General features: G+C 46.1%; 1 protein-coding gene across 2 annotated transcripts in view; it reads right to left on the bottom strand.

Moving 5' to 3' along the window:
* Positions 1-325: 325 nt before the first annotated feature.
* Positions 326-16,196, bottom strand: part of EMC10 (ER membrane protein complex subunit 10) — a 31,746-nt gene continuing 15,875 nt past the window's right edge. Inside the window, exon 7 of one of the 2 annotated variants that reach the window (XM_082274473.1) lies at positions 326-566. In XM_082274473.1, coding sequence (XP_082130599.1) covers positions 462-566 — 105 coding nt within the window. In that variant the 3' untranslated portion in view covers positions 326-461. The remainder of the gene's footprint in view (positions 567-16,196) is intronic. The other variant, XM_082274474.1, reaches the window with a different exon arrangement.

Raw genomic sequence — 16,196 nt, 5'->3', positions numbered from 1 at the left:
CAACACTGCTAAAATGTAAGTTGCCTAGTAGTCTTCCAGGGACAAGCTCTCATTATTCAGCAGTCAGGAGGAAAGAAAATGGGCACTGTTCTTTTACAGGTATGTCTACTTTTGAAAACTATATAATGACAGGGTTGCTTTAAATAAAATGGACACTTGTTTATCCAACAATCACAATCTTCATTTTTCAATGCTCTTACACCTTTACAAGATAATAAATTAAAATAAAATTGGTTCTATGGTACATTTGCATTTTGATCTAAGTTGTTCACAGGGGTGAAAAGAAAAAAAAAAAAAAAAAAGAAGAACCAAAATAGAAGGTTATCCTGAACTACAAGACAAGCATCATCATTCAGTCCACATGCATTTGCAGCATTGCAGGAAGTAACCAGTGCTGTGTGGCAGTTGTTATCGTCCTATGTTCAGTCTAAGAGGGAGGATTTGGATTCCGGTACAGCCAATCATCGTCCACCACCGTTGCCTCCTCCTCCGTTTCCTCCTTGGTTGCCAGCATCTGACGCTCCAGACATCATCAAAAATAGAACAACAGGGATTATGTACATCCACTGAAAATACAAAACCACAATAGGTTATTGCATACGACAGACTTCCAAAGGAAAAAGATACAGAGGTAATAAATTATTGTTAGGCAGAGGGCTACGTCTTTTAAAAGGTCTGTTCTTTGGAAGAGAACTGAACATGTTGCCTCTAGAAAAAAGGTCTCTTCCAGATGTCTGCAGGTTCTGGTTAAAACTGAAAGTAAGAATTTGATAGGTTGCTAGGGTGAACAAAGATTCATTGAATTAGGACATTTTTAAGCCAGGTCCTATATTTCAAGTAGGAAAAAAAAAAAAATTAAGCAGGAAGTAGATCAGTATTTCACCAGTTTTGAACTCAATGGGGAACATTTATGAAAACTTGTTATTTTTTTGTTTGTGGTTGTTAATTTGCAGCTTCTTTGAATTTAAAAACAAAGAAAAATGTAGGATAAAGGATTTATTTTAGGATAAAATAGACAGTCGTTATTTGGATGAAAAATCACGCAAAAACTACAACTGTCACTTTGGTCACAAAACAGAGGGAAAGATTAATTGCAACCAAATCTGCAGGCAAAATGCACACTGGAACTGCTGATTTGAGACACAATTTTATTAATAAATGTTCCCCAATGACGTGATTACCTTTTGCAATTTCAAAAGTCAAGGAAAATGCAGCATGCATCCTTCGTTCAATCTTTACTGGTATTATAAAAAAGAAAAAAACGCTCCAATAGGATTCACCTACCACCAGTGGCGTAGCGTGGGTTGTCAGCGCCCGGGGCAAGGTAAGTAATTTGCGCCCCCTACACAGACCTCTACACTGACACCTACACTGACCTCTACAGAGACCTACCTTATTCCTACACTGACACCTACCTGACCACTACAGAGACCTACCTTATTCCTGCACTAACCAACCTGATCACTACACTGACCTACCAAAATTCAATACTGACACCTACACTGACCTACCTGACCACTACACAGACCTACCTGACAATTACACTGACCACTACAGAGACCTACCTGATTCCTACACTAACCTACCTGATTACTATACTGACAATTACACAAAATGAAATGAATGGGCTGCCTACATGCAGCAGAACACAGGTAGCAATGTTATAAAGCTAGCCTCATATCCTTCACATCACAATCCTGTCATTACTTCAGTGTTCTCAGCCCCCTGCACATCACAACCCCCCCCTCACATCCTTGTCATCACCCCCCCACCTTTACATTCCTTTCCTTATGCTCCTTTATATCATGCCCTCCTCCTTCACATTTCTGTCCTCACCCCCCTCTGCATTCCCGTCCTTAGCCCCCTTTATATCACCTCCCTTCCGCCTTTACATTCCTGTCCTCACCTGCCCCACCCCACCCCTTTACATTCCTGTCCTCATCCCCAGTACCCCTTTACATTCCTGTCCCCCACTACGCCTTTACATTCCTGACCCCCCACTACCACTTTACATTCCTGTCCCCCACTACTCCTTTACATTCCTGTCCCTCACTACCCCTTTACATTCCTGTCCCCCACTACCTCTTTACATTCCTGACCCCCACTACCCCTTTACATTCCTGTTCCCCCACAACCCCTTTACATTCCTGACCCCCACTACCCCTTTACATTCCTGTTCCCCCACTACCCCTTTACATTCCTGTTCCCCCACAACCCCTTTACATTCCTGACCCCCACAACCCCTTTACATTCCTGACCCCCACAACCCCTTTACATTCCTGACCCCCACAACCCCTTTACATTCCTGACCCCCACAACCCCTCTACATTCCTGACCCCAACTACCCCTTTACATTCCTGACCCCCACAACCCCCTTACATTCCTGTCCTCAGCTTTACCTCATCTTCAGATTCCTGTCCTCAGGCCCCCCCATCCCCCATTTTCAGATTCCTGTCCTCAGGCCCCCCCCATCCCCCATTTTAAGATGCTTGTCCTCAGCCCTCCCCCCATCCCCATCTTAAGATTCCTGTCCTCAGTTCCACCTTCACAGCACCCGCAGCTTCCTCCACAATGCACATTACTCACAGAGGAGACAGCAGTGGAGTGGACAGCTCCGCATGGATGGCAGCAAGCATGAAGCTGACATCAGAAGCAGGACAGCTCTGGAAGGACGGGATCTGCAAAACTTTTCCAGGTAATCAGCTTGTGATTGGTTGCTAGCAACCAATCACCTGCGAGTTAACTTGAAGTCCCGCCCTCCATCCGGAGCTGTACTGGCTTCAATATCAGCCTCCTGCCTCCCGAGTCCTGCAGTCCATGCAGGGGCTTGTTCAGGATGGCTGAGCAGGCTCCTAAATGGTAGCATGACACTGCGCCCCCCCAGATTTTGCGCCCGGTGCGGTTGGCCCCCCCAGCACCCCCCACGCTACGCCACTGCCTACCACACTTTTCCATATCAAGGGACTAAAAAAAAAAAAAAAAAAAACCAAACAAAATCCCCTCCTATAATCCAAAATCAATCACTGCTGCATAGCAGGTGAGCCTGCCCTAAGCATTAGAGAAATGCTCTTTAAATTTTAAGCTTAAGTAAAAAACATAATTCAAAACTATATATTATATACACACACACACACACACACACATACACTAGATATATAAAGTCTACACACCCCTGAGGTGTTCTCACTTCTGTGGGATACTGTGCGTTTGTGTATGTCATTGCATACATGTGAGCTGGGACTAATACCAAGCACATTTGGAGTCACACATGTGAGGGGCATTGCTGTAAATTAGGGTACACTAGTGTTGCCCCCTAAAGAGAGAACCACGTTAGATCATTTTTCATAGGGTGTTTGCCAGATGGCAAGGAAGCATTATGATACCTCCTCACCTTCTAATTTAATCCTTTAAAAAACTGCACCACCTATAAAGGTTCCCCCTTATTTCAGGACCCCCCCCCCCTTCCTTAGTGCATTCATCTGCGGGAGGTGCTCTCTGATCACCAGAGTCCCCCCTACATCAGAGTTCCCAGCATTCCCCTTTACAACAGTCTGCAGGATTCCCCCCTTACAGTGCAAGGGGGAACTCCGCAGACCCTGAAGTGGGAACTCTGATACAAAAGTGAACGCAGTGGACTCTGATATAAGTCACCAGAACCCCCCCCCCCCCCATATCATTCCCCTTTAGAGCATTATCTGCAGAATTGCCCTTTAGGTTAGAGTTCCCTTGCACTGTAAGGGGGAATCCTGCAGACTTTGATGTAAGGAGGAACTCTTTGCTGGCTGGGTTATATTAACCTGACCTTTGTGTAAATGGAGAAAACGGAATTTTTGTAAAATCTTACCTGTAAAATTCCTTTCTCTGAGTCCTCCGACAGTCGCCGCCATCTTCATATTCGTCACAATGGGGTATTAGACTTTGCTCCGTAGGAGTAGCTAGCAAAGTCTAATACCCCATTGTGACGAATATGAAGATGGCGGCGACTGTCGGAGGACGTAAGAGAAATATGGCTTTTGCATTTTGTTTCAATTAAACACATTGCTAATAGCACTATCTACATGTTTATTGATATTGATTTTTGCACTGTATAGCACAGAATACAGGCATTTTAGGTACTTTTTTTGCCAGGGGGGGGATCTTTGGTGAGTTCCCACACTTTTTCCCAGGACTGGACCCCTGCAGTACCAGCATGACCAGCATTACCCGCCAGCATTACTAGCCAGCAGTAACCGCCATCAGTCTGCAAAATAAGTAGAAAAGGCATGTGCATTAGCGTGTGTAAATTGTTGCAATATGTTTTTTAATAACTAGTTGTGTTTTGTCATAATATGTCATGGCCTTATTCATACATGTATAAATAAGGACATTACATTTTCTGGCTGCCCAAGTCATATGTGCTAGGGGTGCAACTAGCCCCCAGCACATAACTGTAAATATCCCAGCACGTGCAGTGTTTCTGACTCCTACCACCATGACCACTTCAAATAAGATCGCATGGCGGTTCACACTTACGCGATCCGATTCATGTCCGAATGTCAGTTAGCACTGCAATATGTGAACTGATCTGGGGGTGTCGTTAACTTTGAATTGACACCCCCAGTGATTCGCATATGGCAATGTGAACTGCCTGCGCTGGGAATGCAATGCGGGAACCCGAAGTAGATTCGCAAGGTTCCCGCATCGCATAAGTGTGAACCGGGACTCAGAAGTAAACCTCTGTATACTGATTCCATTTCATCTGAAAATCCTCTAGTACTGTTAAATTAAAAAGATATATTTTATTATATCTTTTCATGGGACAACACTGAAGAAATGGCACTTTGGTAAAGTAGTGAGTGTACAGCTTGGATAAAAGTGTAAATTTGCTGTCCCCTCAAAATAATTCAACACACAGCCATTAATGTCTAAACCGCTGGCAACAAACGTGTGTACACCCCTAAGTGAAAATGTCCATATTGGGCCCAGTTAGCCATTTTTCCTCCCTGGTGTCATGTGACTCGTTAGTGTTCCAAGGTCTCCGGTGTGAATAGGAAGCAGGTGTGTTAAATTTGGTGTTATTGCTCTCACTCTTTCATACTGGTCACTGAAAGTTCAACATAACACCTCATGGCAAAGAACAGGCCTCACCATGGTCGACCAAGAAAGTGGAGTGCACATGCTCTGTGTTATATCCAGAGGTTGTCTTTGGGATATGGATGTATGAGTGCTGCCAGCATTGCTACAGAGGTTGAAAGGGTTGGGGGGGTCAGCCGCACACTGCATCAAATTGGTCTGCATAGCTGTCGTCCCAGAAGGAAACCTCTTCTAAAGATGATGCAGAAGAAAGCCTGCAAACAGTTTGCTGAAGACAAGCTGACTAAGGACATGGCTTACTGGAACCATGTCCTGTGGTCTGATGAGACCAAGATAAAATTATTTGGTTCAGACGGTGTCAAGCTTGTGTGGTGGCAAACAGGTGAGGAGTACAAAGACAAGTGTGTCTTGCCTACATTCATGCATGGTGGTGGGTGTGCCATGGTCTGGGGCTGCAAAAGTGCTGCCAGCACTGGGGAGCTACAGTTCATTGAGGGAACCATGAATGCCAACATGTACTGTGATATACTGAAGCAGAGCATGATCCCCTCCCTTTGGAGACTGGTCCACAGCATGATAACAACCCCAAACACACCTCCAATATGACCACTGCCTTCCTAAAGAAGCTGAGGGTAAAGGTGATGGACTGGCCAAGCATGTCTATAGACCCAAACCCTATGGAGCATCAGTGGGGCATCCTCAAACCGAAGGTGAACAGTAGCCAACCAGGCAACAAGTAGCTCAACCAAAACAACTGGAGGCCACCTGAAAAAAACAAACACACCCTCCAAAAGGATCAAGTCCTCTAAACAGCAGTCTGCACAACCTTACGTCCAAAAAAGGAAGCATCCGCAGAGGCCAACACATTCACTTTATAAAACTTTCTAAAAGTGCACCGACGACCGGCCGCTTTGCAAACCTGGGTCACTGATGGCTGATGACAGAAAGCCCAGGAGGCACCAAGCTCCCTAGCAGAGTGCGCCTTGACAGGGTAAAAGGAGGAGCCTGATCCCTGATGGAATAGGCCTGAACCACCGTCTGTCTGATCCATTTTGAAATGATTGCAGAGGAAGCGGACAACCCTTTGCGAGGTCCATCCGTAAGCACAAATAAAGAGTGACTTCCTGAAAGACTTAGTAGCTTGCCAGGTACACCCTAACAGCCCACACAACATCCAAGGCTTGCAAGGTAATTTCCTTTGGATGTTTAGGCTTGGAACACAGGGAAGGCAACACAAATGTCTTCTTTCAAATGAAAGTCAGAGACCACCTTAGGAAGGAATGACGGACAGGGGCGAAGCACCACCTTATCCTTGTGAATAACGAGATATGGTGGATGATAGAATAACACTGCTAGTTCCGACACCTGGCACGCAGAGGTGATGGCCATCAAAACGGCCACCTTCTGGGACAGCGTAAGCAGGTGAATCTCCCAAATATTTTCAAAGGAAGGCTTCTGTAGAGCTAAAAGCACCAAATTAAGATCCCAAGGCGGCAACTGAGCCCGCACTGGAAGAAGCAAAATGTCGGACACCCTGAAGAAAAGTAGGCACCAGGGAGTGTGTAGCCAAAGGTTGTTGGAAAAAGACCGCCAAGGTTGATACCACCGAGAAAGAGCAAGGATGAACCCCAAGAGACTCACACCACGCAATGTACGATGGTAGATCTTTCTAGAAGTAGATTTCTTAGCTTTTAACAATGTAGGAATCACCAACTCAAACAAACCTCTATCCTTTAACACCTGGTGTTCAACAGCCAAGTCGTCAAAGCCAGCAACTGTAAAGTAGGATGGAAGATCGGTCCTTGGGACAGCAGATCCTGAGAGGAAGCTTCCAAGTAACGTCACCGACCAGCTGCACTAGATCTGCATACCAAGCTTGGCGAGGCCAGTCTGGAGCCACTAAGATGACCGCTATCCCTTCTGTCTCGATCCTGCGTAGGAGTCTGGGTAGAAGCTTGCGAGGAGGGAAATCTTAGATCAGACGATACTTACCCCACAGGGCCACCAACGCGCCGGTGGCATTCGCCAATGGATCCCTTGACCGAGCCAAAAACCTTTGCAACTGTTGAGCCGAGATGCCAACAGATCCACCTCAGGGGTGCCCCACTGGAGACAACTGCTGAATAACCTCAGGGTGAAGGAACCAATCCCCTTGGTCCAAAACCTATCGACTGCGGTAATCCACCTGCCATTTCTCCACCCCGGGAATGTGTACGGCAGAGAGGGGTTCTACCCTCCATAGAATGCCGGCTACCTCCAGAGCAGCTAGGGCACTTCTTGTGCCCCCTTGGTGATTGCCATGGCATTGTCCGATTGAATGCGCACTGGGCATCCCTGAAGACAATACATAGAATGATCCAGACACAGTCGGATCACTCAGAGTTCCAAGACACTTATCAGTAGTCTGGACTCTTCCAGAGTCCAGTGCCCCTGTGCAGAATGCTTGCCAAGGACGCCTCCCCCGCCAGACAGGCTGGCATCTGTGGTGATCACTGTCCATTACAAGGGTAGGAAGGATTTTCCCAGCCGAAGCACCGGAGAGCGAAGCCACCATATCAGGGACTCCTTCGTTCCCCAACTCAGCCGGATCTGATTGTCCAGAGACTGCGGAGTCTTGTCCTGCTTGGTCAGGATCTCCCTTTGCAGGGACCTCATATGCAACTGTGCAAATGGAACCGCGAAGGTAGATATCATTGGGTCCAGCACCTGCATGCAAGTCCTGAGGGATGACTATTTGTTGGACAGCAGGAGGCGAATTGCAGTCTGCAATTTCTGGAGTTTGTCCAGAGGAAGGAGCACTCTGGCTACAGCTGAGTCTACAGTCAGGCCCAAATAGTCGACCTTTGTGGATGGAATCAGGGCAGACTTCTAAAAATTCAGAATACAGCCAAACTCTCACAGAGTTCGTATTGAGATCTCCAGGTTCTCCACCAGAGCAGGAGATTCCGCTCGCAGAAGATCGTCCAAGTAACCCAGTACCGCGATCCCCTGTTGGCTTAGCCAGGCTAGCACCGGAGCCAACATTTTTGTAAAGACCTGAGGAGCGAAGGAGAGACCAAAGGGTAACACCACAAGCTGATAATGCTCCTCTCCCACAGCAAAGTGAAGAAAAGGCTGGTGACTGGCACATATTGGAATGTGAAGATAGGCATCCTTGATATCTATAGTGGCAAGGAAATCCCCCTGATGCAGGGATGCCACCACCATTTGAATGGACTCCATTCTGAACTTCTGTAGCCGCAAAAAGCAGTTTAGCGCCTTGAGGTCCAGGATTGGATGTGCTTTGCCTTCCTTCCTGGGGACTGAACAGTTTTAAGTAAAAACCCTACAAACGTTCCGAAATCGGAACTGGGACAATCACCCCTTGAAGAAACAGATCTTGTACTGCCCCAAACAGACCCTGTAACCGGTCTGGGGACAGGCACAGGTTGGAAAAAAAAAAAAACCTTGCCGGGGGGGGGGGGGGGGGGAAAGAGCGAAACTCGATCTTGTAGCCGAACCAAATGACTTTGTGGACCCACTTATCTTATACCAGGGAAGTCCATGGGTCCGGAAACCAGTGTGGAGGGCGCACCTTCATGCAGAAGGAGCCTTGTCCCTGGGTTTGGAGAAGCCCGCTCTCAACTTGACAGACCAGGTTCGTTTCGATCTGCCAGAGGAAGCCCTGAAAGGCTTTGAGCCCTTGTCAGACGAAAAAAAAAAAAAAAAAAAACTTCTTATGAGCCAACAAGGAAGGTCCACGTCTACTACAAGGTTCCTTGCTTAGTAGCCTGCAGAAGTACTCTTCCCCCCCTGTGAGACTTTTAATGATGTCATTCAGGGAAGCTCCAAACAGGCGATCTCCTTCAAAAAGGAAAGATCAGTCAAGGCCTTTTTAGAAATCTGGTCCGTAGACCAGCATTTGAGCCAAAAGAAACCCTGAAGAACCACCGCCATAACAGAGAGGCGAGCAATCAGAGGAGCCGCATCCCAAAGAGGCATCAAAGAAACTGCAGCCCCTGGACTAGCTGATCCGCCAGCTCAGCAAAGGCAGGGGGGAGCGGTTCTGCCTCCAGGTCACAGTGGAAGAGCTTAGCCCACTCGTTTAGAGTTTGCAACACCAGGGTAATGGTAAATACCAGCCTTACTGCCGAACTAGCTAAGGTGTACATAGTGTGGGCCACAGCCTCCGCCTTCTGGTCAGCTGGGTCCTTAAAGGCCGGGGACTGTTCAACCAGAATTATGGTTGCCTTGTTTAACCTGGAAACAGGAGAGTCCACCATCAGTGGCACAGTCCACTTCTTAATAAAAAAGGACTTCTCATAGGGGTAATGCCTAGTAAAGCACTTCTGAACGCCATGGGGACGCTTTGGTCGTCCCTACTCTTCAGGATCAATTCAGTCAAACTAGGCAGGGAAAGGAAACACTTGGAGAATCTGCACTACACGTGCGGCGATCAGGAAGTTAAATGATCCAGGAGTCAGCATCAGGGGATAAGGAGGGGCTCCCACTGCCGAAATCATGGCCCTGCTATATGCAATGGCAAACCACAAGAAAATGGCCGCCAGACTACACAAAAATGGCCGCAGTGTACAGGAATACATAGGCTACAACAACATGGCGGCACTACGAGGCATACAGGGACCAGGCCTCAGGACAGATCCAGGCAGGGCAGGGGGGGCCCTGGTCGGAGCCCCCACCAGGTACACCCCCCCCGCACAATCAATCGTCCGGACGCCAGCGGCACACATAGCCAGCTAGCGTCCTGCCACCGCCCCAGGAAAGTGGCCAGACCACCCCAAAAAAATACATCTCCAGCGTATGTGGAGAGGGGGGGTGGTGGTACCATGCCCACCTGGTTTTGGGTACCGCTCCAGACAGATCCTCCTCTCCATCAAAATGGGGGGGGGGGGCTGTCGGCCAGGAGGGCCGCTGCAACTCAGGCCAAGGCCAGGTCGTATGCGACCTCGCGAGACGTTTAACTCACAGGGCCAGCCCCCGTCCAGTGCGGCTATATCACTGCCGACCTAGCGCAGAGCTGAGGCCTGCGCACGCTCGCTGGCCAGACTGGGGTGACCACTGGATCTAGATTATCCTGTGTCGCCCAGTCTGCCATTTTCTATCTAAAAAATTTTGCCAGGATCCAACATCACAGCAAAAAACTAGGCCCTACTCCTGATTAGGCAGAGAAAAAAAAAATTGAGTGACTATAGCAGGAAGAGGAAGTATACCCCCTGGGACTGCCCATGGGTGTAGCACGAAGTTTTTTCTGCCTAGTGTTCTACTCCTGTGGGGAGGGGGGCAGAATAACCGAATGGTCAAGAATGACAGGAGCCGTGTCCGTCAATGAACGAAAGAGAAACATTTTTAGTTTTAGATAATTTAAGGAAGGGTCAGATCCTTTGTCAAAGTTGTAAATGTGGCAAATGAAAGTCTCCTCAATGAATAAAAAGATTAATGAAACACACAAAAATAAAAAAAATTGTTAGGACATGGATTTTAAACTTTTGAACACTTAATGGTTTCCGCTTTAGCAATTTGTCCTACCATGTAACCTCTATTCTCAAAGCCTTCTTACTGGACTAAAACCGAGCTTCACCAGTAAGCCAAGAGCTGATGCAGAGAAGGAATGTATCCTAAGAATGGCTGCACAGACTTACAAATCTCTTTTCGGAGGAGAAACAATGAATATAGGTTTTTCACAATGTACTTAGCTACTTGCCTGAAATTCCACTTTTAAGTGGAAGAAAAGCGGACCATTTTTTTTTTTTTTTTTTTTATCTATTATTATTATTATTATTATTATTATTATTATTATTATTATTATTAATAATAATAATAATAATAATAATAATAATAATAATAATAATAAATATATTCCTATCATTATTAACCCCCCCCTTTTCTACCTATCCTGTATAAAAAGAAGATCTATATACTTAAATATTTTTTAAATTTACTCTGGTCTAGTCATGTGATCCTACAGCTCTCTGTAAGGGGGCATCCAAAGGCCCCCATAGCCCAGCTGTTGGCACTCCCTCCTCTCCCATGCAGCAGCCATTCGCTGACACAGCAGAGCTGAAGCTACAGGATCACGTGACCAAACTGAAGCAGATTAAAAATAGGTAGGTATGAAGACTTTATTTTTATACAGGATAGGTAGGAGGAAGGAGGAAGGGAGGGGAAGGGAACAATTTTATGAATAGCGTGGCTAAGTGGTTTGCACTTCTTCCTTGCAGCACTAGGACTGTTGGTTCGAATCCCAACCACAGCACTACCTGCTTGGATTATGCATGTTCTCCCTGTGCTTGCATGGTACTCTGGTTCCCTCCCACACTGCAAAGACACTCTGGTAGGTTAACTGGTTCCTCTCTAACATGGCCCTAGCATGCATGAATGCGAGTTCGGAATTTTAGATTGTAAGCTCCTTGAGGGCAGGGACTGATGTGAATGTACAATATAAATGTAAAGCACTGCATAAATTGTCAGCGTTATACAAGAACCTGTATTAAATAAATAAAAAAAAAAGGGGGAAGAGATAGTTAGGCTTTTCTTCCACGTTATGGTATGGCAGGCATGCTCAAAAAATATTTCTGGGTATTGGGTTGAAGAGATTAGCTCATATACAACCCTTCCAGCTTACATTTTAAGAATTGAACAGTTTTTCAGCTACAATTTTTTCTGATTTGTCTGAAGCCTGTTTTATTATTGCAGTTTAGTCATACAGAGACAGCTTACCACCAAAGAAGAAACAGAATACACCATGGATATGGCTTTCAAAAGTGAAACTTGCAATGTTTTCAAGAAGCAAAAAAAAGAAAAACCCCAAACAGAATTTGACAGGTTTACATGAAACATCCATAAACACAGAAAATGACACTATCAACATTGTTTTTCCACTTGGGTATAATTTCAGATACTCTTAGGGCCAAATCTCTGCCCCCTCTTAATGTGAATCAACAAGACCATCACTGGTTATTTTCTATTCAACTACCACAGTGCAAAGAGAAGATGAAAAAGTGGAAAGAGCCCATCACCAAAATGTGAAAGAAGCAAGAAACAGAGAAAACTAGACATATCATGGTCAGCAGCCAAGTACATGCCCACGCCTATGCAGACTAAACTTTGAGCTAAAGAAACAAGCATGTTGAAGCATTGAGAATTGGTCTGTCCCTTTGGTCTTATAAGGCAAGAAACCAGATCATTTAACTGTAGAAAAGGCAGAAACCTCTGAGATCTGAGATACTACTAATGACTTTGTAGCTGGTAACCCAAAACTCTTTCAAAACAAGCTGGAAACCGTTCACATTTTTTTTGGATTTGGCTGGATCCTAAAGTGTTTTTAAAAAATAAAATTTATCAAATAAAAAAGGGAGGTCGCCAATCCTGATCTATCCTAAGAACTGCAGTTGCCTGGTTGAGATGCTTGACCCCCCCCCCCCACCTTCACCCTTCTGGGACACGTCATAGCTCCCAGAAGGCTGCAGGACCATTCACAAAGTGAAGCACGGTTTGCGCATGCGCAGTGGGAAGCCACAAAGCTTGTGATCGGCATGTGATCGGCACAGGGCCAATCAGCACTGTCAGACAGAGGATCAGGGGTCCTGCATCCTCAAAAAGGACAATCCGAGAATGAAAACTCCTCCTACAAGCTTTTTCTAGTGCTCGGCTAGAAACTACAAGACTGCTATATACTGCTGATGAGAAAAGGTATTGACAGTTTATATTTACTAAAATAATTGCATTTCCATGTTCTGTGTAATGTGGAGATCAGATATAGTGAATGCAGCAGAGTTCCACCCTAATTTTAAACTTTCCATCACACATAACCTTATCACATGCTAAAAACGAATTGGATAGAGATATACAATATATATATATATATATATATATATATATATATATATATATATATATATATATATATATATATATATATTTATTTTTTTTTCGGTTAGTTTACCTTATTTTTAGTGATAAATAACTGCACCACTCCTTATGCGGCCGCGGCCACCGATGCAATTTCCTGCTTTGCATTGACTCCTGGGAGATGAGTCATAAATCCAAGGAGTCAATTCGCCTGCACCGGTGTCACTTGTCACTTCCGGTGCAGGCGCGTCATTCTCTGCCGATGGATGGAGAACAGCTACCGGGCACGTGCAATGACGCGGAACCAGCTGTGGGATGACGCGCCTGCCCCGGAAGTGACAAGGGTATAGCATTCTGGGACTGGCTTAAACCGCAAAATCCAGGAAGAGGGACATTGCGGCTTCAGATGCCCACACTCAGATGGCCGCGCTGTCAGGGCCGCTGTTAGAAATCATGGGGCCCCCTACAGCCTACATGATGGGGCCCCCTTTGATCCCACCCTTGGCCCTGCCCTCTGCCCCACCCCTGGCCCCGCCCTCTGCCCCACCCCTGGCCCCTCCCTTGACTCCGCCTGTTCAGTTTGTGTTTGCATGCACCATGCAATGGACAAGGGTGGAATTGTGATGGCTCTATGGGTGACCATTTGTAAATCTGCTCTGGAAAAAAAAGAAAAAGATGCAGTCCTTTTCCATAGTTTTTTCTATCCTGAACGGACATAGAGCTAGGTGTAGACCTAAAGAGTGCTTTCAATTAAGTCCACATGAAAAACTGACAGGCGGCCCTAACTGGAAAGCTTGGAACGTTCTTAACCTCTTCACGCCGGACGCACACATCAATACAGCCTCTTGGCGGGTGGACCAGAATGTACACATTGCTGTGCGGAAAGCTTGCGCCCTGTGCGCTCCCTGGACAGTTATTGGCGATTAATGGAAAGCTCCTAATCTCTACTTACAATTGGGAGCTTTCCGATCATGTGTCTGCCAATCATGGTCAGGAACACTGCCCCACCTCCAAGCATCAGAAACCTCTTAAAAAGCATGGAGGCACTGACATTAAGGGGTTAAAGAGGAGTGGTTGGGGCAGTAAAAATACACAGCTCCTCCCCCCAAAACACAAATGTACAGTATACTCTTACTGTGTCTTCTGAACATCAGCATTAGTATATACACACAGTACAGCAGGCTCACAGCACATCACATGGCAGTTCATTGCTGAATTTATCATAGCTGTACTGGGCTGCAGTCTGTAACACTCAGTACAGCCATAATTGAGCAAAGCCAGCAATGAACTGCCATGTGATGCACTGTGAGCCTGCTGTACTGTGTGTATATACTAATGCTAATGTTCAGAAGACACAGTGAGGATTCTGGGGACTGTATCCGAATACTAGTGTCACTCACTGTGTGATGCTGCCTCCGCAGCTGGAATTAGTGCTGCCGCTTCTCCCTGTCAGTGTCAGCAGCCTCCACTCGGTCTCTGCATCTGTCCTGATAGAGCGGGACATGTACATAAAATCACTCCGCCAGAGCAGGCAGCTGACTGACCGGAACTATAACTTAGCAGAGCAGGTTGCAGCATAGGGCTTGTTCTTACGCCCCGAAAAAGATTAAAAAGTCCCTGCAATGCTACGACCTCCTGGACCCCACAGCTGATCTGATGGGCCCCAGAAAAATGTGTTTATACACCCCCAAAGCATGTAAGAGTGAGGAGGGTGTATTTTAGTAAGCCCTATTTCTTTATTTGGCAGACACTGACTACAAAGCTTTTGGGGCCCCTGATGGGGCCGGGCCCAGGACAACAGGGCCGGTTGTACTGCCCTATCAGCGGCCCTGCGCGCTGTACAAGAATTTCACAAGGTAAGTAATTCATGCTGCATTTACACTAAACAGGGGACAGTTTACACGATATCGTTATTTAAATGCACTAGCCCTGACTATTCTAGGGGTATTTTTTGCTAAAAAAAAAAAATAAATAATTTGGCCGGAACTCCGCTTTGATCATAAAAAGAAAAAACATGGTATAGGTATTAGGTAGGAACAGAAACAGAGAGGGGAAGTGGGGTAAAGTTAAGTCAGGTCATGAGGAAAAAAAAATGATAAATGCACTATGTTTTATGGAGCACTTATCCTTCACCATTTACAATCAATGTGTCATATCTGATCTCTTTATGTGTAGATTCTCAGTCCCTCTGTCTACTGGCACATAAAATACTTTTAGAAATGTTTATCTGCAGCAGCTACAAGCAGAAAGGATTGTTTCCCGTGGAGTAAAATACACAAGGTTTCTGGAATACTTCCAAAAGAAATACTGACAGCTCCTGTATTTGTCATCTGAAAAGGTGCAGTTTAATGATAAACTTAAAGAGGTTTTGTAAAACAAGGCAATGTCTTTGTCCAAGACACATCTGACTTCAGCAGAATTGGGGGTAGATCAGACATCAATCGGTTACCATCATACACACAGGGACCTTTAAAAGATCTTTGTTAAGAGATAAAGCTATGGGCTGGGCCGGTTATTGGTTAAATGAAAATCGGCTGTAAAATAAATATTTATACAGATGCCAGAACCTCCTCCCATTATAAAAGTGATCAAGAGATCTACTTTCACCTAATGGTGATGTTTCCCTTAGTGGACCTTCAAGTCACCATTCATTTCTAGCCTGGGTTCACACTGCTGCGGTGCGAGACACCGCATGCAATTCACACAGGAATCGCAGCATGTTGCTGGGCGATTGACATGCCGAGTCTCTGGTGTGCCATTTGAGCCATGGATTTGTATGGCTCATATCGCTCCAAACTAGTGCAGGACCCTTTTTTGCCTGCAACAGAATCGGATCGCCTGAGTGTGAACACCGATGCGATTCTACAAATCGCACTGTGTTTTTCAAAGCAACTGCAGGGCGTCGTTAAACTTAAAGCGGAGTTCCAGCCTTTTCTGTGTTTATTAAAAAGTCAGCAGCTACAAAAAAGTGTAGTTGGTGACTTTTAATAAACACACACACTCACCTGTCCCACGGTCCAGTGATGCGGCTGCCCGAAGCCTCGATCCTCTCCCTCTTGTCCCGGCGGCGCCGGCATCACTGGTGTGGACACCCGGCTGTGACAGCTTGCGGCTTCACAGCCGGGTACGAGTTGCGCTGCGCATCTTGATTGGCCAGCAATCTTCTGGGACCTCTGACATGTCCCAAAAGATTGCAGGGAGGGGGGAGAGGAGAACTTCCTCTCAGGACGCCGCGGCGCTCCGAGTGGGAGCGGGTACCTATCTAAACTAGTTAC

This window comes from Pelophylax lessonae (assembly GCF_965119305.1).
Source record: "Pelophylax lessonae genome assembly, chromosome: 12".
Classification (NCBI taxonomy): domain Eukaryota; kingdom Metazoa; phylum Chordata; class Amphibia; order Anura; family Ranidae; genus Pelophylax; species Pelophylax lessonae.
Note: the sequence above shows the minus strand (reverse complement) of the source record. Positions and strands in the feature narration are given on the sequence as shown.